This window comes from Lissotriton vulgaris, chromosome 4_1 (genome assembly GCF_964263255.1).
Source record: "Lissotriton vulgaris chromosome 4_1, aLisVul1.2, whole genome shotgun sequence".
Taxonomy (NCBI): Eukaryota; Metazoa; Chordata; class Amphibia; order Caudata; family Salamandridae; genus Lissotriton; species Lissotriton vulgaris.
The window spans coordinates 65,355,784-65,380,379 of record NC_141691.1 but is presented as its reverse complement, the minus strand read 5'-3'; the positions used below and the strand labels follow the sequence as shown (position 1 = coordinate 65,380,379).

The following is a 24,596-nucleotide window of genomic DNA, read 5'->3' as shown; positions in this document are numbered from 1 at the left end:
AGGAGTCCCCCAGGGCTCCTCTTTATCCCCAACTCTGTTCAACCTAGTCATGGAACCACTCACCACCTTGCTACAAGCATCCAATGTTCACTTTCACATGTACGCCGATGACACCCAACTTTATCTCAAATTACAATCTCCCAATGACATCCTGCTCCTGAACGCAACAATCAGATGCACCCAATCCTGGCTTGCCGATAATCACCTCAAACTCAATGCCCTGAAAACAGAGTTCCTTCTGATCTCACCTCCAGCTAAGAGCTCCACTGCTCAAACCTGGCTTAAACACCTAACTGCACTCAATGTCCAACCCACCATCGTGGACTCAGCAAAATCTTTAGGCATTACACTTGACACCAATCTCAACATGCAGCAACACATCAGCAAGGCAACTAAGGGCGTGAACTTCCAGATCAATACTCTGAGAAAACTTAAACCCTTCCTCCCAGCCAAAGACTTCCAAACCGCAGTACAAGCTATAGTCATCCCCCGAATTGAATACGGCAGCACCGCACTAGTCGGACTCCCCCTAACCACAACCGCACCCCTAAGAGCCTCCCTAAACGCTGCAGCGAGACTCATCACTGGGTCAAAAAAGCACTCCCACATTACCCCTGACCTGAGAGCCCTGAATTGGCTGCCATTTGAAGCCAGAATACACCTGAAAATCGCCTGCATGACACACAAGGCGGTTCACCTTAAATCACCCGGCTACCTCGCCCAGAAATTGACAATTTCTGGCGGAACCAGAAACACTAGAGGCACAAATAATCTTCTGCTGAAACCGCGAAGATTCCGGAAGGAAAAAACATATAAGCGCTCCTTCTCTGGAATGGCACCTAGGATCTGGAACTCTCTCCCTCCAGAAACAAGGCTTATCCCATCCACTACACTCTTTAAAAAAGAAGTAAAAGCTATCCTCATGGCTAAATACACTTGAACTAGTATCTAGAACTCTGTTAACACTGTACTACATGCTTCTACCTGCTTGACCCCTTTGCCTACTTGTATGAGTAGTCTCCCTCACATACCCCGTATGTAACCTAGTTGTACTGTTTGATTTACTGATTTATTTGTATTATTACGCCCCCATCATGTACCCCTCTATGTAACCTATTTGTACTGTTTTGATTTATTGATTTATTGGTATGAGTACGCCACCATCTATGTAAAGCGCTCTGATATCTGCAAAGATCATGTCCGCGCTATATAAAACTTTTAAAATAAAAAAATAAATAAATGATGGTCTTTTTAAAGCTACTGCTCGTATAGCAAGGTTGTCTATGCGCTTACAAGATTTCATTTTTGAAATTAAGTATGTTCCAGGAGCTAAAAATGTGATTGCGGATTTTTTGAGTAGGTTTTCCTTGCCAATTTTTGAGGCTGATAGGAACTCTTGGAATGATTTTTCAGTTGCTAGTGTGGTTTCTAATGATAAAGTTTTTAACTCCATTTCTCTAGAGCAGTGGATTAAGGCTGACTCTGAAGACAGTGTTTTGGGTATTGTAAAGTCTAAAGTTGTTTCTGGTTGGAGTGATTTTTCTAAAAGGAAATTTGATGTCTTGAGAGGTTTTTGGGAGTCAGAGATGAGCTTTCTGTTTGTGATCATTTCCTTAGCAGAGGTGATAAAATAATTCCTCCGGAATCCTTAAGAGACAGAATTGTTCAGTTGTCCCATGAAGGTCATCCAGGTATTTCTCGTACTAAATCTAGGGTGAGAGACCAGTATTGGCGGCCTGGGATGGATGGTAAAATTGAGAAATTCGTTAGGGAATGTGTCAATTGTGAAACTTCTGACAAATCTAAGAAAACTTTTAATCCACCATTGGGGGAAGTAACTTCTCCTAATCTTCCTTGGGAGGATTTGGCAATGGACGTTATGGGTCCTATTTCTTGGTTTGATCAAACAGTAAAATTTATCGTGGTTTTAGTAGACATGTTTTCAAGGTGGTTTGAATTGGAAGTGGTTGATAAAGTCAATGCTGTCTGTGTTATTGGATTTTTAGAAAAACATTTTGTTCAAGAAGGCTATCCTGCATCCATCCTTACAGACAATGGTTCACAGTTTAAGTCTAAAGATATGCAGTCGTTCTTTGTCTCTAAAGGTATTAAACATAAACTGTCCCCATTGTATCATCCTTCTTGCAATGGAGTTGTGGAGAGACTTAACCGGATTATTAAAAGTACATTACAGTTGTGTGAAGTCTAAACTTGAATGGAAGAGTGAGTTTTTGAAAATGCTTTGGGCTTATCGCGTGACACTGCATCCCTCTTTAGGTATGAGTCCATTTTCTCTTATGAGATGTAGAAAACCACTTTCTAAAACTAATCCTAGTTGGATGAAGAAGATTGAAATGTTTTTCTATGATGTTGATGAAGTAAAATTTAATCTTGCTGCATCTCAAACCAAAAATAGGTTTTATTTTAATACCAAACCTGGTTCTAAACCTGTTCAGTTGCAAGTTGGGCAATGGGTTTCTGTTAAAAATCCTAGGAAGGTTTGTAAAGGTCAGAGCAAATTTAGCTCTCCAAAGAAAATTGCTAAAGTTCATCAGAATTCTGTTACTTTGGAAAATGGTGAAAAATGGCATCTTAGTCGTTTAGCTCCAACACAACCTTTGGCATTCAATCATCCTACTGAGTGCAAGAACTATTCTCGTGGACATTTTTGGTGCTATGACAAGCAAGTAAATGATGAAGGCGATTTGAACAATTTTGAAAATCTTTTTACTCAAGATGTACCATCTTGTTCGTTAGAGAAGAATGTTATTGTAGAAGATGGTTATGTCAATGACAATACCTTTGTGAATCAGAAATCTTCATTTGGTAGAACTGTTAAGAAACCTATGAAATGTAAAGAATTTATAGTATATAAGTCGTTTTTTTTTTTTTTTTTTTTTTGAAAAAGGGAAGATATGTAGTATGTGCTTTATTACTTTAGTTTTATTCTTGTATCTTGTTAGGGTAGAACCTTATATTGTATTATGTGAGTTTCCCTTTAAGCACATTAGTTGTACTCATTTGAATGGCTAAGTTCTATGTTCTAGTGTGTTCGTGTGTACTCTGGTTTCAGTTCATGCAGTCAGCTGATGTACTAGGACGTGCTCTTTATATGGATTAAACTACTTTATAATTCAACCGAATTTCTTATTTATTTCCAATTCCATGTTACTACACTGGGTTCAGAAGAGACCAAGCCATTTCCAGATCACAGGTCTGCTGGCATGAAGAATTCAAAGCAGAGGAGATCTAGGGGCCCATTAGGATGTAGGGCGGATTTCCACCACCCTCATGGCGGTGGCGATCCGCCCTACATCCTAGCGTGCCTGCCACCCATTTACCCCGCCATATTAGTATGGCGGGGGGAACCGCGGCGGATGGGAAGACCGTCCGCCGCTTTTCCGCCCCGTGATCGAGTTGACTGGGCGGAAAAAGGTTTCATATGGTGGCGGTGTCTGCTAGACACCGCCATCCATATCAGGATGCAGGCGGGAAGGAGCCTTTCCGTGGTGGCAACTCCCGCCACGGAAAGACATGCAGTGTTTGTGGGCCTGTTGCGTGCCCCCAGGATGTTGGGGTGGTGGGGGGGGGGACACATAGGGGGTTACCTGTGGTACCCCCCAGCAGTTCCATGCACAACATGGCAGGCACCGCGTGGTGCCTGCCATGTTGTGCATGGTAGTGCACAACATGCCTTCCTGGCATTGTGGCGGACTGTGCTGAGTTCACCGCCCGCCACAATACCAGGAACTGCCCGCCATCCTAATGGTGCCCTTAGTGTTGTCCCCCTGTTGTGAACGCTACCGATAATTCCAATCTCGAGTCAAATAATTTTCTTGAGTTTTTTCTTTGTTTTCAATTCAAGTAATATTTGTATTAGAAAGTATGAGATACTTTCTGTGTGTACACTGCTGATAAAACATGGACGCCTCTATTGTAGGTGGACATTTTATGTTATTATCTTTACAATTGAGTTATCCATTGTAGGCTAGCATTGCTCTTGATTATGCACCTGTCATCATGACGCCCTCCTATGGATGTCCAAGACCAACATGGCACTTTCCTTTTAATTTAAATATGTGTAGTTAAGCTTACTTACATTACGCTGTGATAATTTGGACTAAGGAGATATTGTCTCAAACCCTGATTTGCTTTGAAGAAATTGACCATATTTATATAAAAGCCCAGGTTTTCGGCCATTGATTAGGAGAGGTCTTCACCAGAGAGAATATTGCCAGAGGTCACGCAGATTCCCAATCCAGACTTGGCTCTCAATTGCAGAGATACATCTGGAGGGTTAGCTCCATAAGTCTGGAGCAGCCGTGCTGGGGCTTCTGTCCTTGGCGGGAGCACGAATCTGTTCTTCTGTGGCAGATCTGATTATATATATATGCTAAGCCTTGCTGTTTCCGAAGGTATGCAGTGCAATCCATACCAAATACCAGACTGACAAATATGTAATGTTTTAGCTTACTAACTTAGTGTAGGGTTTGGACCATAGCAGTAGGGTCCAGGATGCCATTTAAAATGCAAAATGTTTGAAATGTTTTTACTGTTCTCAATAATAACCACAACACTTTTAACCGTCTTATTATTCACTTTCTCTGTTGTTACAGTGCATTTTATCTGTACAAGATTAATGCCTTTAAAATAAACTTTTTAAAGCTGCAAGTCCCAATATCTTGGTGCAACGCTTAATTATATCATCTGCAAGGCGAAGGAATTGTTTTGATTTCCATGAACTTGTTTAACGGTATTGATGATGAATAACTTGAAATCTCTGCCTGAGCAAAGAATAGCGTTGTAGGTAGGTGTTAAGGCCGTGGTTCACTTGGCTTCTCTAACTCAGTGTGCGCACTGAACTGCGTCCTTGCATTGTTGTCCTGTGATTCCGGCCCTGCAGTTATGGAGGATATTTCTGGAATTCGTATCAGACCTTCATTGAGACAGTGACAGTGCACAGTATCATGCACACATTGTAGATGTTCACAGCATCTGACGTGCAACTATTTTTGTGCCACCTGCTCCTTCATTTATCCCCCCTACTGACATGTTGGGGTAAGCCCACTGCTGAAGTAAATGCTGGGGTCTCGCTCCACGTCAGCAGATTGGTGGTTTCATGGACCCGACATTCCTCCAAAACCTCAAAATGAAACGAACTTTATCTCGAGGGCAAACATGGAGCATTATATAAACAAATTATTTTCTTTTACAGTTACAGTCAGGTGCCAGACTGATAAACTACAACATTGTGGTGCTTCTAGATGGAGTGTGGTTTGGTCTGAATCTATAGCGATGGCTTCCTTGATGGTGTGGAACAAAAGAAAGGCAGCTCGCTGTCTGCAATATCTTGAAAAGGCCCCAGCTGAGGGCAATCCTGCACTGTTTTCTTTCAATGACCTCACAATTGTCACCACTGGAGGCTCAACTTTCTGGCTTATAGGAGTGGTGTGGTGAGGTAGTTTCGCCCATAGGCGATACCCTCTACCCTTCTAGGAAGACACATCGCAGGTTATGAGTGTTCTCTTGGTGTACTGACACAGGGTTCCTCATTACCTGAGTGACTGTCCACGGAGTAGGGTCAAACTGCCGCTTGAACTTGCTACCAGTAATTTTGTCTCTGCAGCACGTAATTGCTGATCTTTATGTTCCAGTTCTTGGCAATTAACTGGTTGGTTTGCTTCTTCTTTCCTCGTGTGAAACTCCGTAAGGAACTTGTACGAAGCCCACTCCAGGGTGTCCTTCTCTTCGATTTTAATTGTTTTAAGTATGCACATACATCTTTTAGCTTCATCACTAGCCTGAGGCCAAAGTGAAGTGTTTTTTTCGAAGCTTAACATTCATTGATTTGAGGTATTATCACAAAAGCAAAATGGTTATGGTATATTTTCGCCTGCACACTGTTTGTTCCTAGTGTTGTTAGGTATGCTCAGTCTCTTGGGTCAACCGCAAAAACCCAAGTCTATACATATAACCAAACAAAATGAGGAGCACAACCTAAATGTTTACAAGAGTCCAAAAGATCATTCATTCTTTTTTTTAATGCGGACGCTGCCGGAACCGGACTCGCGGGTGACCCAGGAGACATCGCTTGCTCTGCTGGCGACAGGTTTGTTACCTAAACACTAAAACATGCTTAAATAATAAGACTAGGAGTACAATAAATATAAAAAAGTGTTGAAAGAAACAAGATAATATGGAGAAAATTGGTTGCGTCATTGGCCTGCACAGCAGATCTCCAACCAATAGAGTAATTGCACGAGGACTGAAAGACTGTATGAAGAATATTGTACAGACAAATGGTGTAAAAGGATAAGGCCCCATCAACGACAAGTGCTGCCCTGAAGAGGTCCCAAACGAATAGGGACATCCTGGATATGTCATCTTGTTTTTACTTGAGAATCATGAATAAAAATTGATGAAAAGGAATCAAGAAGGATGATGTGTAGTATGAGTCTTTGCTGTCATGAACTTCGTTATAAATTGGGTCATGAACATCATGATATAAAAGATCTTTTTGGACACTTGTAAAATTTCGATTGTGCTCTTCATTTTGTTTGGTGACCTGAGGTATTGGCTGAACTCATTACAGTGATTACGGTCATTGTTGGAAATCTGTTCTTGGCAAAACGTGTTTTGCGAGCATTTTCTTCACTGTAGGTATTACCTCCACTGTAGATGTGGAATAGTTAGTCAACTACAGCAACCAGATGGCAAGCTCTCAAAATCCATGTGATTCTGATCCATGGAGTATTCAGTGACTCATCTGAAAAGATGGGAGCGTGGGATTAAGGGGTTCAATTATTTGGAACAGACCTGAGGTAATAGCTTAATCTACTTTACAGTCCGTTTTGAGGAATCGCACTCTTTTTGTCTAGTCGCGTCTTTATTTTTACAATTCATTGGTCTCCATGTGCCAAGTCTACGATGTGTGGAATTGGAATATTTAATGGGGCCAGTTGCCTCTCTCTGAGGAGTAGCCTGTCCATGGCCAGGGATGGCTCATCTCTCACCTGGTAGAGAACCCATAACCATGTCCGGGCATTTGGTATACAGTAAAGAAATATGGTCAAGAGGATCTCCATCCATTCGAGATACATGCTTCCCTAACTAGTCCTTAGCACTCCTCTTCTTTGCAGGCCGTTACTATCCATTGATGGGTTATCTGCCCATGCCCTGCCTTGATTATGATCAAATGAACATAAACTCTCAGTTCATTCAGCTCGGTTCTCTTCATCTTTGGTAAAGTCTCTTGGGTGTCTGGCCAACTAGTCTGCTGTGTTCCTATGACCTGGCAGATACACAACCTTGAATGCATACTCTTGAAGTTATAGTATTCGCTTTTGGATGCAAGGTGGTGATTTCAATACAGTCCCTTTGCATAGGGAGATGAGTGTTTGCAATCCAACTCTACTCTGATCCGGTTGCCATACCAATAAACATAGAAATATTGACACCCCATAGCTTAGCAATCACCTTTTTTCAATATGAGAGTATCTCTGCTTCTTTATAGTCAAAGCTGTGCTTGCGTAGACTACTGGCCCCCATCGCCCTGTGTTTTTGCAGCTGTGTCAGTGGGACTGACAGTAACAAGAAGTTCAGTGAGTATGCTTGGGTCATTGTACCTAATCGTCATTCTCGCGGACAGAGCTTCTTTAATGTTTTGGAAAGCCTCTTGTTATTAGAGCGCCCAGGTCCACAGGGTTTTAGATTTTAGGAGGCATTGTAAAATATTGGTGAGGGTTGTCGGATTTGGAATGAAACCTCCACAGTACATGACCATACCTGTAAAGTTTGGATTTCATTGATATTTTTGGGGCTGCTGTCATCTTGATGTCTTTGACTTTCTTTGTGTCTGTAACCAACCTTTCGGCGGCAAATTGTTATCCAAAGAAGTTAGTGCTTTGCTTCAAAAACTCATATTTGCTCTTATGCAGGGTCAACCTGCCTTTCCTTGACACTAGTCAAGAGGGCTCTTATGGTGTCGTTGTTTTCTTCTGCAGTGGTGATTTGCAGTAGGATGTTATTCCCATTGAGCATTGTAGGGAGCCCAGCCAGTACTTCTCTTATGCACTACTGGAATACTCCTGCTGTGCTGGAGATCCAGACATTGAGGCGTTGATAGTGTCTGAGCTCAACCCATGTGGAAAGGGTGGTTATATATTGTACTGCCTTAAGTAATTTATGAAATTTCAGGTGGTGGTAACCTGATCGAGATCAGTTTTGCTGCATTGAATATAAAGGGGATGCTTGTCTGAGTCCAGTAAGCAAGTGAAATGGGTGACTGATGTGTTCACTTGAGATGCTTTCCCCTTGATGCAGGATCTCGCGCAGCTCCTTTTTTCAATTTTCAAAAGTTTTGATTCGGTCTCATATTAAAGCAGTTTAATTTCCCTTGCATTGGATGTCTTGCTAATTTTAAAACTCACAATATCTTCTGCAATCAGGTTTATGTGAAGCTCTTTCTTCATGGCTTTGTCAGGCAACCTTATGTCCACACACATACCCACTTCTCCTGTCTGTTTCGTTTTCTGGCAATTAATTTTGGTTTAAGAGCAGAATTGATCATTAAGTGCAGCATCCAAGTTATTGTCTCTGCCTTTGTCAGATAGGGTGTGAAACATCCTGCAGACTTCACCAACGAAGTTGAGGGGCAGGGGCTGTTTAGCAGAAGATTCAGTTTTTAGGTCGAGCCTTTACCATTCCGCAGGAATGGGAAATGGGGAGAATTCAAGTCGGCTATTTTCTCGTCAAACCAAAGGCCTTTCAGCCGCGGTTTTCTTGCAGTGCCCGTGAACCACGTGATAACATGCACGCGCATTCAGGGCCAGCCAGCCCAGCACATCAAAGGGCTTCTCCTCCCCTAATTATTCATGGCCGGCCGCAGGCCGGCCGTACTTTCAGTTTCCCCAGAACGGCTAATTAGGGGAGGAGAAGCCCTTTGATGTGCTTCACACCAATGCGCCTCAGTCATTCCTCTTCTTTGTATTTGCTTCCAGACTCCGATCTGCTCATGTGCACAAGACGCTTTACACATTACACTCATCTGCCTGAAGTGGGAGTTTTAAACAAGCAAAGCTGGTCCTTCTGTACTTGCAGTTTCACTTCTAGACTCCGATCTGCTCATGTGCACAAGACGCTTTACACATTACACTCATCTGCCTGAAGTGGGAGTTTTAAACAAGCAAAGCTGGTCCTTCTGTACTTGCAGTTTCACTTCTAATGTGTGTTGTTATTTATCATGATTTTTAGCTTAGGTGTATCACGCTTGTTCATGAGTTTGATCTCTTCATACTGTCAAATGTTTTCTAAGTTGTTTTGGATTGTCTTACCACTGGAGGTCTCCCTGTGCTACATTTAGCCTCTGACACATGCAACGCCACTCAACCACGCAACGCCACTCAACCACGCAACACCACTCAACCACGCAACGCCACTCAACCACGCAACGCCACTCAACCACGCAACACCACTACGCAACGCCACGCCACTACGCAACGCCACGCAACTACGCAACGCCACGCAACTACGCAACGCCACTCAACTACGCAACGCCACTCAACTACGCAACGCCACTCAACTACGCAACGCCACTCAACTACGCAACGCCGCTCAACTACGCAACGCCGCTCAACTACGCAACACCACGCAACAACGCAACGCCACTCGCACATGCAATGCCACGCAACCACGCAACGCCACTCAATCACGCAACACCACTCAACCACGCAACGCCACTCAACCACGCAACGCCACTCAACCACGCAACGCCACGCAACTACGCAACGCCACGCAACTACGCAACGCCACGCAACTACGCAACGCCGCTCAACTACGCAACGCCGCTCAACTACGCAACGCCGCTCAACTACGCAACACCACGCAACGCCACTCACACATGCAACGCCACGCAACCACGCAACGCCACTCAACCACGCAACGCCACTCAACCACGCAACACCACTCAACCACGCAACGCCACTCAACCACGCAACGCCACTCAACCACGCAACGCCACTCAACCACGCAACGCCACTCAACCACGCAACGCCACTCAACCACGCAACGCCACTCAACCACGCAACGCCACTCAACCACGCAACGCCACTCAACCACGCAACGCCACTCAACCACGCAACGCCACTCAACCACGCAACGCCACGCAACTACGCAACGCCACGCAACTACGCAACGCCACGCAACTCAACTACGCAACGCCACGCAACTCAACTACGCAACGCCACGCAACTCAACTACGCAACGCCACTACGCAACACCGCGCAACTACGCAACACCGCGCAACTACGCAACACCGCGCAACTACGCAACGCCGCGCAACTACGCAACGCCATGCAACTACGCAACGCCACGCAACAACGCAACGCCACTCACACATGCAACGCCACGCAACTACGCAACGCCACTCAACTACACAACGCCACTCAACTACGCAACGCCACTCAACTACGCAACGCTGCTCAACTACGCAACGCCGCTCAACTACGCAACGCCGCTCAACTACGCAACGCCGCTCAACTACGCAACGCCGCTCAACTACGCAACGCCGCTCAACTACGCAACGCCGCTCAACTACGCAACGCCGCGCAACTACGCAACGCCGCAACGCCACGCAACTACGCAACGCCACGCAACTACGCAACGCCACGCAACTACGCAACGCCACGCAACTACGCAACGCCACTCACACATGCAACGCCACGCAACTACGCAACGCCACGCAACTACGCAACGCCACGCAACTACGCAACGCCACGCAACTACGCAACGCCACGCAGGAATGGGAAATGGGGAGAATTCAAGTCGGCTATTTTCTCGTCAAACCAAAGGCCTTTCAGCCGCGGTTTTCTTGCAGTGCCCGTGAACCACGTGATAACATGCACGCGCATTCAGGGCCAGCCAGCCCAGCACATCAAAGGGCTTCTCCTCCCCTAATTATTCATGGCCGGCCGCAGGCCGGCCGTACTTTCAGTTTCCCCAGAACGGCTAATTAGGGGAGGAGAAGCCCTTTGATGTGCTTCACACCAATGCGCCTCAGTCATTCCTCTTCTTTGTATTTGCTTCCAGACTCCGATCTGCTCATGTGCACAAGACGCTTTACACATTACACTCATCTGCCTGAAGTGGGAGTTTTAAACAAGCAAAGCTGGTCCTTCTGTACTTGCAGTTTCACTTCTAATGTGTGTTGTTATTTATCATGATTTTTAGCTTAGGTGTATCACGCTTGTTCATGAGTTTGATCTCTTCATACTGTCAAATGTTTTCTAAGTTGTTTTGGATTGTCTTACCACTGGAGGTCTCCCTGTGCTACATTTAGCCTCTGACACATGCAACGCCACTCAACCACGCAACGCCACTCAACCACGCAACACCACTCAACGCCACTCAACCACGCAACGCCACTCAACCACGCAACGCCACGCAACTACGCAACGCCACGTAACTACGCAACGCCACGCAACTACGCAACGCCACGCAACTACGCAACGCCACGCAACTACGCAACGCCACGCAACTACGCAACGCCACGCAACTACGCAACGCCACGCAACTACGCAACGCCACGCAACTACGCAACGCCACGCAACCACGCAACGCCGCTCAACTACGCAACGCCGCTCAACTACGCAACGCCACGCAACTACGCAACGCCACGCAACTACGCAACGCCGCTCAACTACGCAACGCCGCGCAACAACGTAACGCCGCGCAACTACGCAACGCCACTCAACTACGCAACGCCACTCAACTACGCAACGCCACTCAACTACGCAACGCCACTCAACTACGCAACGCCACTCAACTACGCAACGCCACTCAACTACGCAACGCCACTCAACTACGCAACGCCACTCAACTACGCAACGCCACTCAACTACGCAACGCCACTCAACTACGCAACGCCACTCAACTACGCAACGCCACTCAACTACGCAACGCCACTCAACTACGCAACGCCACTCAACTACGCAACGCCACTCAACTACGCAACGCCACTCAACTACGCAACGCCACTCAACTACGCAACGCCACTCAACTACGCAACGCCACTCAACTACGCAACGCCACTCAACTACGCAACGCCACTCAACTACGCAACGCCACTCAACTACGCAACGCCACTCAACTACGCAACGCCACTCAACTACGCAACGCCACTCAACTACGCAACGCCACTCAACTACGCAACGCCACTCTCAACTACGCAACGCCACTCAACTACGCAACGCCACTCAACTACGCAACGCCACTCAACTACGCAACGCCACTCAACTACGCAACGCCACTCAACTACGCAACGCCACTCAACTACGCAACGCCACTCAACTACGCAACGCCACTCAACTACGCAACGCCACTCAACTACGCAACGCCACTCAACTACGCAACGCCACTCAACTACGCAACGCCACTCAACTACGCAACGCCACTCAACTACGCAACGCCACTCAACTACGCAACGCCACTCAACTACGCAACGCCACTCAACTACGCAACGCCACTCAACTACGCAACGCCACTCAACTACGCAACGCCACTCAACTACGCAACGCCACTCAACTACGCAACGCCACTCAACTACGCAACGCCACTCAACTACGCAACGCCACTCAACTACGCAACGCCACTCAACTACGCAACGCCACTCAACTACGCAACGCCACTCAACTACGCAACGCCACTCAACTACGCAACGCCACTCAACTACGCAACGCCACTCAACTACGCAACGCCACTCAACTACGCAACGCCACTCAACTACGCAACGCCACTCAACTACGCAACGCCACTCAACTACGCAACGCCACTCAACTACGCAACGCCACTCAACTACGCAACGCCACTCAACTACGCAACGCCACTCAACTACGCAACGCCACTCAACTACGCAACGCCACTCAACTACGCAACGCCACTCAACTACGCAACGCCACTCAACTACGCAACGCCACTCAACTACGCAACGCCACTCAACTACGCAACGCCACTCAACTACGCAACGCCACTCAACTACGCAACGCCACTCAACTACGCAACGCCACTCAACTACGCAACGCCACTCAACTACGCAACGCCACTCAACTACGCAACGCCACTCAACTACGCAACGCCACTCAACTACGCAACGCCACTCAACTACGCAACGCCACTCACACACACAACGCCACTCACACACGAAAAACCACTCACGTTGCCAATAGGTCTCGCAGTACGACAGTTAGAGCCATTACAATTGCAAATAACAATGCCTTTCACTTTGGTTATCATTTTAAATACATAAAGGGCTTTGTCATTTACAAAACCAATAGCTCCAACTTTCCTACTGCGAGACCTATTGGCAACGCCAGTGCTTGTTTATACCTGACAAGTAATTCTCAAACCTTACAACACAGGATTGCAATCGTGTGGCAGTGGAGGAGGGGGCAGTGAACATGTCAAAAAGCTGAATTATGGCAGCAGCGTTGGAGAGCATGGTTGTAAACTGCAAAAGTTGTGTAGGGTCCTGGATGTGAGGATTTGGGAATTCTATCCCTGCAGTTAATTACCGCAAATGGGTGGCAGCAGCGCAGTGCAGAAGCATAGCAGTGGTACCCACATAAAACCACTAGGGGCGTCTGCGTTTAGACAGATACTGAAAAAACCAGGCATCGTACGTTTAATGGAGGCTCAGGTTCGCGCAAACCAGTAAAGTCACCTTTGTGTTTGCTGAGACGTCGACTCTGCAGTGGGGAGACGTGCTCTGCGTCTGGAGTGAAGAGCGGCTTGGGTGCCATGTATAGAGTGAGCCACTAGGGAAGGAAGATGGTGTCGGACAAACCGCGCAGGCAGCATGTTGGCTGCGATGTGGCTCCCGGTGGAGTGGGGCAGCAGCAGGAGATGAGTAGCAACGTGAGAGAGGCTCACCTCCTTACCTGGTTGTTGTCTGGCCCCACAAGGCAGCGAAACACAATGACACGGACACACATTTCCAGTGGCTTCCAGCGCAAACCTACTTTCGAGCCACCCACACGTTTATCCGCTCTTCTGATGTGTTGGGGCGAGCCCACTGCTGATGTAAACTCGGGGGTCCCCTCGCTATACGCCAGCAGATAAGTGACTCCATGGACACAACAACCCAGAATCTGGTATTCTGCAAACGCAGTTCCCGTGTTATCTGAACACAAGTCTATGACCAGCCCCAATAGTTACCAAGCAAATTCAACCATATCTTCTTTCTACCTATGTAGCTGCAGTGCTTGGCTCAGTTGCCCATTACTAGGTTCAGCCTCTTGCCGTGCCTTTAGCCCTTCAATCAATTGCATCATATTTGCTGCTGAGGGCTGGCTAAGCAGTGCAAATGAAGCAGTTTTTTAGGTCGAGCATTCGAGACCTCTTATATATACTTATGTGTATGTACTTTGTGGGCTCTGGAGATCAGTCCTAGGACTTGTTTGCTTCCACTTAGGGACTTTTCTTCTGGTCAATTACCTCTATTTAATTTGATAAAAAAACTACCAGCAGAGGTCAGTAAAATACCAGAATTGCTTTTTGCTGAGGGATTTTTTTTTTTCTTTTTCTGGCAACTGCCTCTATTTAACTTTCTTGATAGAAAAGGACCAGCAGAGGTCAGTAAAATACCAGAATCACTTTAGCATTCTCTGGATTCCAGTCCATAGAAATTGTCTTCCAGGAGCACCTGTAGACAATATTTTTTTCAAATCTTGCATTTTCAGTGATATGACCACCAAAAGTTTTGGACTGTATCATTTCCCTCTAAAAGGCAACATTTCTCTCCATGTGTTCCCATACCTGGCGTTTCACGCGGTTTGGTGCTTACTTTCCCTCAATGTTAAAGAACAGTAGATGTTTCAGCGCACAGGCTAATGTGCTGCATAGCTAAATAAATATAAGGTTCCAAAGGCGAGACCGATTGTATTGCAAATGCTTTTTGCTGCCTGTTCCTACCACACGTGATTCTTGAGGTTAAAAGTAGTGCAGGTATATGGTAGCAAATGGCGAGCTGCAGTTAGTAGCTACTCGCCCTGTTTGCCATCCATGGAGTTGAGATTCAACTAGTTGTAGTCCATCCTCCCCTCAAAAGCCAACAAACATTTAAAGAAGAAAATTTGACGTATTTTAATCTTGGCAAGATTTGAAAGAAAATATTATTTTTTTGGTGTAGTTTAGACCTTGATCTTTGAAGGAATGAATCCACTCATCATATGGAGAAGGTAAAGAAGTTCTGGCAAAGGCTTTCAGATTCACTTTTGAATAGGGAATTTTTTTTCCCATGCTCAGAGGGATATAGACAGAACAGGGACCACAATAATGTCGTCTTTCCTTGTACAAATAGAACAGATGTTTCATAACATTGCAAGCCACACTTGCCACACGCACACAGAACAGGTATAAAGCAGACCCCCAGCAGTGCAAGCTCCCCTCGCCCTAAACCGGTACAGTTAGTGCAGTAGCAGTGCAAGCTCTCCTCACTATAACACAATTATTGCAATGGCAACATCTCATCTGCTTAGGCAGGAGTTTGGATACACACAGAGCATACATTAATGAAGTTATGCAAGTTTGAGTAATTCTCAGAAGCAAATTGGCAATTTGATTTGCATCTGGCTTCCAGAAATAATTGGTAAAATCCAAGATTGTTTTTCACTTTTTTACAAGTTCTACCCAGTAGGACACAAAGAATAAAAGTCTGCGAATATTCAAACTGAGAATACACAAATTATGAAAATGGCCATTGTCCTATATTCTTTGCTAGAAATGGAGCTAATTTGATGCTCCACTACGGTATTTGAAACTCCTGTTCACTGTATTTTTGTTGCCGGGGCACTATGTCGCAGTTATGAGCTTTCCTGTTATCGCTATTGGATGTTTGTCCAGTGTTAATTTCGGAGTTGGCCCAAAGGCATTAGTGCTGTACTTAAGCACCAGGTTACATACATTACACAAGATCACAATTTTGTTTTTTAAAGGTACAAGGAAATTAACTTTGTAGTTTCCCAGGAGCGTGAGATGGTCAAACTGGAAGGCATTTGACTTGCTTGGAGGGCGGGAAAGTTTCTAAGACCTCCTAGAAGACGGTGAGTTGAAAAGTATGTTCTGATTACTCACTCCCTTAGGAAAGTTGTATTTCCAGCCTGAAGGAAGAAATCAGAATTTTGATTGGCTGGTGTAAACTGTAAACTCGAATGACAGAGGAGTGTTCCGTATATTGAAAGATTTTGTTTGTGAGAACAAGTCCAGCTGTATTCTTGCAGCCATCCTCTGTCCCTTGTAAGACTTAACAAGCATTGGCAAAGCCAATGGGTCTCGCCTTTGCAAGAGCTAATTGGCTTTGCCAATATGTTTTAGCCATGTTATACACCAGCTTGGCTAAAAGTTAGTGGCATAAAGGAGAGTGGCATGAAGTGTGATATAGAGTGGTCTGCTTTGGAAGGGCATAGAGTGGAGTCTCATACTGTTGTGGAGAGAGTAGAGTGTTGTAGAGTGGAAGGCGTATGGATATTTCTTATCCGATTAAAGATTTATGTGGGTTGAGGGTTTGCCGGCCGGGTTGAGGGTTTGCCGGCCGGGTTGAGGGTTTGCCGGCCGGGTTGAGGGTTTGCCGAGTTGAAGCTAGCTCTGTATATGGTATACCACTAATTGGTTATATTGTGCACAGTCAAGAGATTTCCCTCAGAATTGTATAGGGCTCAATGTAAACCCAAGGGGCTCTTTTTGTGGTTGTGTGCGTGAGCAGCCTTAGGCCTAACACAGAGTAGTGTAAGACATTTGTTATGTCCACTGTGACTGATAAATGACACACTACTCTAAAGGAGATCCACACCAATTTTCCAAAATAAGCTTATTTCAAGATTTATTTTAAGATCAAGATGTACGCAAAAAGTAAGTAAGTTTCGCAAGAAAAATTCTTTACACTTTAGAAAGTGGACACTTATTGCAATTTTCAGGCTGTACAATGTTAACCTATGGAGGAAAACAAGAATGCAGTTTTTCAGGTGTGTTCACAACTTACAGATCCAGTCTTCGGGCTTTCAGGTCAACATCAGGTAAGGTTCAAATTGGTACCAAGAATGCACCACCAGCGGTACAGGTGCAGTAGGGTGCAGAGGCCAAATTTGGGGTCAGGTGCCCAATATTAACCAATGGAGACTGGGGGTGATTGAAGATGAGCTGCTCACAGGTGAGTAAAGTGGAGTAGGGGTCGATCATCTTAAGTACAGGGGCTGTCTTAAGTACATGCACTACCTAGGAGGCTGCATGAAGAAGCCCACAGCAGCTCAGGTAAGTTCTGATTCTAGGGGAGTAGGGACACCGGTGGTCAAGCTCCCCAAGATCCAGGGGCTGCAGGTGCAACTGTGTCCTTTGGCGTTGGCAGTCGGGGGTAGTCTTAGGATTCAAGTTGCAGACGTCGAGGATGAGTCCGGCGGGGTCAACCCATGGGGGACTCTGGCTCAGAAGCGATGGGGAACCTTTACAGGACCTGTGGGCCATTTCGACTCAGGCTGTGGGTGTCCGGTGCAGAGGTGGGTCCGGAGGCAAGTTTTGCAGGTCCTCGGGGCTGAGTTCCTTTTCTTTAAAGTTGGTTTCTTCTGGACATGTCCACTGTCCACAAGAGATATTGATCTTTGTCGGAGGCAGGCTTTGAAGGTCACTTGGCTGCAGTACAGGTTGTCTTTTGGCACCGGATCGTCGAGGGCTGCCGACAGTTCGGTGGGGCTGGGGCCAAGTCATTTGATGTCTGCAGTCTTCTCTGCTGGTGAAATGCTGTAGTGTCTTTTTTTTTTTTGATCATCCGGATTCTGATTTTAAGTAGGGGTGGGCGTAATTTTCGAAGTCATTGGCTCTTACAATATTTAAGAATAGACTTTGATAATGTAGAATGCCCAAACCTGAGAGAGTGCACCCTGTCGGTTAAGTAGCTAGAGTGGCATTGAATGCATTGGCGCAGAGTAGTGTTTTGTGGAGTGGCATAGGATTGAGTGGAGGGGCATGGGGTGAAGTGGCACAGGGTGGAGCAGCGCAGGGTGGCTTCAGAGTAGTGTAGTGGTGCATGGTGAAGTAGAGTGTTGCAGGATAGAGTGAAGAGGTGTAGAGTGCAGTGGTGCAGAGTTGCATAAAGTTCAGTTGTGGAGACTACAGTCTTGCAGAGTAGAGTGTCTTAGAGTGTATTGGTGTAGACTGCAGTGGCATAGAGTATTGCAGTAAAGTGCTGTAGAAAGTAGTGGTGTACAGTGGTGCCGAATAGAATAGAGTGATGTAGAGCAGAATAGTGGTGTAGAGCGCTGTGATGTAGAATACAATGGTGTAGAGTTCAGTGGCCGAGAATGCAGTCTTGCAGAGTAGAGTGTTGCATTAGGATGGGCTGCAGTGGTGTAGTGTTATAGTAGTGGTATACAGTACAGCGGTTTAGAGTTGAGTGATGCAGAGTAGACTGGAGTTGTGTAGAGTGAAGTGGTGCATAGTAAAGTAGAGTGCATTGGCATAGAGTGGTGCCTAGTAGAGTGCATTGGCATAGAGTAGAATGGTGCCTCGTAGAATGCATTGGCATAGAGTGGTGCCTAGTAGAGTAAAGTGTTGTAGAGTGTTGCAGAGTAGTGTATAGTGGCGTAGTTTATTGGTTTTGAGTGAATTGTCGTGGAGGGGTGCAATTGCCCAGAGTAGAATACAGTGGCATAGAGTAGATTGTTTCAGAGTAGAGTGAAGCGGCATAGAGTGCAGTGGTGCAGAGTAGATCAGAGTGGAGCGATGCAGGATAGAGTGCAGTGGTGTAGAGTGAATTGATGTCATGTAGAGTGGTGTAGAGTAGAGTGTTGTAAAGTGGTGCAGAGTAGACCGTCTTAGAGTGCAGTGGTGTAGAGCATATTGGTGCAGAGTAGATTGGCTAAAAGTGCATTGTTTTTGAGTAAAGTGGCATAGAGTGCAGTTTTTAGGGTAGAGTGCAGTGGCGTAGAGTAGATTGATTTGGAGTGATTCAGCGTAGATTAGATTAGAGTGGAGCGGCGCAGAGTAGAGTGAAATGGCGGTGCCCAGTGGAATGGTGCGCAGTAGAGTGGGTTGGTGCAGGGTAGAGTGCAGTGTAGATTAGAATCAATGGCCTAGAGTGGTGTGGTACAGAGTAGAGTGCAATGGCATAGAATGCAGAGTGGAGAGGTAGTTGCGTGGAATGGTGTTTATGGTATTAAAATATTTGTTTCCACACACTTCAGAATTACCCCAAGCAGCCAGCATGATTGTTCCATAAATCCTCTCACTCTGAAGTCCAGGAGAAAGAAATGTAAACCCTAAGCTACCTGGAAGGAATGAGCCTGACATTTGACCTCTGCCTTTGAATGCAGAGCAAATGTACCAGATGAGAGCAAGATTTAAAGGCCTGTTTACAGAAAGAGAGTACTCTGAAGAATAAGGTTTGGGCATTTGAAGGGACGAACTCAAAGCTGAACACCCTGAAACAAATAAAGTTAGCTAATAGAAAGCAAGAAACATTTGAGTTGCAAAAGAAACAAGCATTTACAATGCAATGGTTTCGCCTTTGGAAAAGTTATAGCTATTGGCATTGTAAATGACAAATTTTGTATTTATGTGTTGGTTTTGAAAACAGATAAATTTTTTTGCAATATTTCTTCCACTTCTCTTTACTGATTTTTTTCCCCTTGTTTTGGATGCCTGAATATCCCGTATAAGATGAACATACGAAAACATGTTTTTTTCAGAAAAGAAGCCCATTTAGCTTTGCTAAAAATTGAATAAAGTACGAAACCTTTTTTTTCATAAAACTTCCCAAAAGCCAGCAACGCGCGTGTCTTGCACATGAGTGCTTTGCTGTAGCAGTTACTGCATGAATTGCCACAGATATTTAAATGAAAAACAGACCAGGATTAATGCAGAACGCTTTCCCTCTCGGGTAAAGTGTTTGTCAAGAAGATGAGCGCGGAGTGTAAAGCGAAGCCACAACTTGCACGCTTTTCATTTGTGTGCGGTTCGTTCTCTGCACCGAGTGGGAAAATAAAAAAAAATCATTCTGTCAGCACAGATGTGTTTTTGACACTTGCGCCATCACCTTTTCTGCAAATATGGTAATTTCGAAGCAGGGAAGCAAGTTGAAGAGCGAGCGCCTGAAGGCGGGCGAGCTTGAGGTAAGCAAAGCAGTCTTCCTGTGGAATCCGTGCTGCGCCGATTTCTTACGTGGGAGAAGGCTGTAGATTCACGGGCTCCTGCTCTCTTTTCACCTCAAGAGGTAATTCTACTTCATGGGGCTCCTTCTACAGGGGTCCTTTCAAAAGCGGCTCCGCTTTATTTTGGGCCCCTGCACTATTCCGGATGGACCCGTTCTATTGGGACTCCTTCAAGGGTCCTTTCCTTAAGGATCCCTTTATTATGGATCACTTCTAAGAAGATCCTTTAAAGAGCGGCACCGGCGGAGTGCAACCTCACTCCCTTTCCCCCCAGTCGGCTTCGACTCGCCGGCTTCCGTGGGGGGGGGGGGGGGGGGATCCTCTCCCCTTGCTCTGGTCCCGCTCCGATCGGGTCACTCTGCTGCCGGCATGCGGGACTCTCTGGCTGCCGGTCTGCTTCCTTCACCGGCCTCTCGCTGGGGGAGCCTCGGGGAGAGACACTGGCTACACTCCGGTGGTGGAGGAGCGCGGGGTAGGCTCCCGTGGACTTCCTGCCTTTCTCTTGGCCAATAGCTTCCTCCCAACCAGGGGAAACGGAAATGGAGCCTGCGAGGCTCTTCTCTCTGTCCCGGCTGGCCCCGCTCACCGTCAGGCGCGGCACCGGTTTCAGCTCTTTTCCTCGTCCTTCGTGGCAAAACTGGCAATCGCAGCACACATTTTTGCATGACAAAAGATGGGCGAGAAGGCATCGGACTGGGAGGGGGGGGTGGAAGGAACGGGGAGAAATGCCGCGGCTGCGTGTACTCGGCTCTGGCAGGGCAGGGAGAGGCTGCAGGAGGTTCCTGACGAGAAAGGAACATTACATTAACCCACCCGCTCGCCCTAGCTCCTAGCAAACAATGGCGGCCACAAACATCCTGTTGAAAAAAAAATAAGACTACACCCACCGCTGCAATGACGGCAACAAAGGGGCGGGATGAGAAAAAATGGCCGGAACGCCCCCGAATCTGGTCCGGCCTTGACGGACAGATCCGGCTCCCAATGGCTAGCCTCCATTTATGGAGCTAGCCAATGGGAGCCGGGGGACGTTCCTGAACTCCATATTGTAAACAATAGATTTCGCCTGCGCCAAAAAGCTGCGCAGAGCGCAGCCTTCGGCAGGCGAAACCTAACCAGTGGGAAGCAGCGGGCGGAATGCATTCCTGGGGAAGCTTTCCGAATGGCCCAAGATGTCTTGAGCAAACCAGACAGGCTTTGATCTAAAAACTGAGCTGAGCATGAGAGCTAACATTTTGGCAGATGGTGATCATTTTCCAAGCTACGGATGCGGGACGAATTTGTGCATGTCATTTAAAAAAAAAATCTTCATAAGCTTATGAAAGTGCTGGTGAAAATGTTGAGGAGAGAACTGGGGGCAAGGAGGTATAAAAACGCAAGAAAAGTCACGACAAACAAATTATGCTGGGGTAGCTGTTGGTTTGAAAGTCGGTTAAGTAGTTAAATATATTCATGTTGCATTACAGAGAGTACTGTTGCTCCCAGGTCCTACCACAGTGTAGCTGACAATGTACCCACAGTATGTTGAAAACTCTAGATTTTATGCTTTTCTGGTGAATGTGTGATTAACTTTGCATTTAAAGTTTATGGTGGACAGTTCCAAGGTAGAGATGCTTGAACGATGTGCTAGAATTTAAGGCGGTTAAAGTAACTTGGAGCCTTCAAAGGGTATCCGCTGTATTGAGACTCAAAAAACAGGACCCCAAGGGCTGCCAGTTCATTTGGACCTGATTTGCACTATTCTTACAGTGTGATTTCTTTTCAGCCGCAACGAAGAGTTGGAAGAACTTGCATCTGCAGACCTGAAGTACCTCCTCCTGCCTGCATTGCTCGGTGCCTTGACTCTAAAGCAGGTGAATCCCAGTAAGCGCCTGGAGCATGTGCAGAATGCCCAGGTCTACTTTTTGGACTTCTTGAAGCGCTGCAAGGAGTATAACATTGCCAAGTTTGAGCTGCCAAAGATGGAGAGCTCCAGCGAGCCAGCAGCAGAGGAAAGCGAAAGAACCCCTGTGCTCACTTCCCCACCCCCTAATCTGGTAGCCATGGTTACACACAGACAAAGCAAAATCGAAAGGTGAGTAGTACTTTTTTTCTGCAGTTTATATTTGTTTGTCAGGTAGATTAGGGGTAGGTGGAGTGTGTGGCATCGAAGACACAGAGAAATTGAGATCTGTATAGATATTGCCTTCACCTGGGATCTTCTAATCCATCACTTTGCTTGTTTCACTGTCAATTACAACCACACAGACCCTCTGAAGTGCACGATTCTGAAAGGCATCTGTGCACATACATTGAGTTTAGATTGCCAAGTGACTTGTTATTGCTGCAAGTTAGTGTTTTGCATTCACTTAAAGTGAATTTACTCTCGCAAATGCATTTACTTACACATACAATTTCACACATGAAACCTCTTTATAGGGCTGTAGAGTGGGAATTCCAGGATGGAGCTACCATGAAAAGTTGGCAAACACCCACAAACCCTGGAGTTTGTGATTTTTTTTTTTTTCCTTTCCCAAGCATTCGCTAGGCACAATCCCACTCTGGATATGGTCTTCTATTTTCTCCTCTCCAGATGGGAGTAAATCTGTACAATGGGAATGGGTATGGCACACCCCAGCTCTGACCTGGGTGTAGCACAAGATTTTTGTTTCTACAGAAAAATATATATCTGTGCGAAGTATAAAAATAACATTTTAAAGTGCGAATGCTCTTCTGCTGCGTAGTTACACAGCAGTAAATGGCTACACACATTAATACAAAAGACACACAATTGATGGACAGAATGCAGAACAACTCAAAACATTCATCCCCAGTCAAGAGATCTGGGTTAAATCGATCATTCTTTTGCTCACCATGCCACCCCAGTTTAGACCTGGCCATATGCAAACCAGTCTTGACTCTGTGCCTCATGGGAACAGTCCAGCACGAACTGCTAAGCCAGGTCCTCCCTCAACCGGAAACAAGCGTCCTAGGACCGGTTTCAGGGTTTTGCCCCTCATCAGCCAGGATAGCTTGAATCCAGGGGCAAAGTGAGCACGGTACCCACGTCTTGGTGTGGTGAGCTAAAGAGTGATGGATTAAACCCAGATCTAGTGCTGGGGGTGAATGTTTGTATTGTCAAGCATTCCCTCCATCAATTGCTTCTTTTGCTTATGTCTCCCTAAGTGGGAAGGGAATGCCCAGACGTGGGTCCCGTGCTTGCTACACCACTGGATTCAAGCTAGCCTGGCTGCTGAACGGTGATGCCCTGAAACCCGTCCCAGGATGCTTGTTTCCGTATCAGGGAGGACCTGGCTTGACAGTTCAGGCTGCACTGTTCCCACAAGCAACAGGGTCAAGACTGATTTGCATATGTCTTGATCCAAACTGGAGTGGTGTGGTGAGCAAAAGAATGATGGATTAAACCCAGATCCTTGTGACTAGGGGTGAATGGTTGCATTGTCCAGCATTCCATCCATCAACTATTTCTTTTGAACATGAATACTGCATGGAATTTAATAGAATATCTATTTGTCCACGGAATAATATGATTATAAATCTACTTGTCCTGTATAAAATTCCATTTGTCCCAGTTGGTGCCTTGCAGTGAATTGACAAACTAAGGCCGCTTAACATATCAGAGCTCTGACAGTCTTCACCGCTTACTTGCTGCTGCTCAAAATACTGTTCATTTCATGACTGTTCCCAAGAGAGTTTTAGGCATAAATCCAAGAAAATCCTTGTCAATAAAGGCTAACTCTAAGTTTGAAATAGGTTCTTTGGCTGTTAAACTCAAGAATGATAATACTTTTTATGCCTAATCTTGGACAATCCGCTTTTCATATTTTTATAAAAATTAGCATTAACTATCAGAGTGGCAGTCGAACCAGAACTCTAAGGGTTTTGAGGTTTTAAACTTAATTTAGTGAGTCAAAAATCATGAGATGTTTGCAGTAAAACTGTTAGTGTCTTTAATCTCATTTTCACTTCATAGCTTTTTACCATCTCATCTCGCTTGCTTCATCCTTTTAACAGTTTTGTCAAATTGCAGTTTTTTTTAGTGTATTGTGGCCCAAACCAGACCTGCATGGGCGCCCTAGTCTTGGTGCCTTAAAGCTGAATTTACAATGAATGGTGATACTCAATGGTGGATTCTTCCACAGGAGAAGTTGTAGATTGTGTTAACTCGATAAATCCTTTCTATCATTTATTTGCCTAGGTTCAACCTGAGAAAGGAGGCAGAGAGCAGACTAGCATCCATGAGAGAGATGGCGGAGAGCGGCACAGCTGACGAAGAGCAGATTCGAGAGTACTATTTGCTGCATCTCCGGAGGTGGATCATCATCTCCCTGGATGAGCTAGAGAGCCTGAAGCAGGAGGTGGAGATCCTCAAAGGCAGGGAAGGAATGCAGCAGGTATTCCTATTGCATC

The 24,596-nt window shown here is 45.9% G+C and overlaps 1 protein-coding gene across 1 annotated transcript in view; it reads left to right on the top strand.

Annotated features, from left to right (window-relative positions):
- IGBP1 (immunoglobulin binding protein 1) overlaps positions 1-24,596 on the top strand; it is a 106,581-nt gene that overhangs the window by 8,410 nt on the left and 73,575 nt on the right. Inside the window, exons 2-3 of the mRNA XM_086918329.1 lie at positions 21,952-22,260; positions 24,385-24,580. Coding sequence (XP_086774455.1) covers positions 21,952-22,260; positions 24,385-24,580 — 505 coding nt within the window. The remainder of the gene's footprint in view (positions 1-21,951; positions 22,261-24,384; positions 24,581-24,596) is intronic.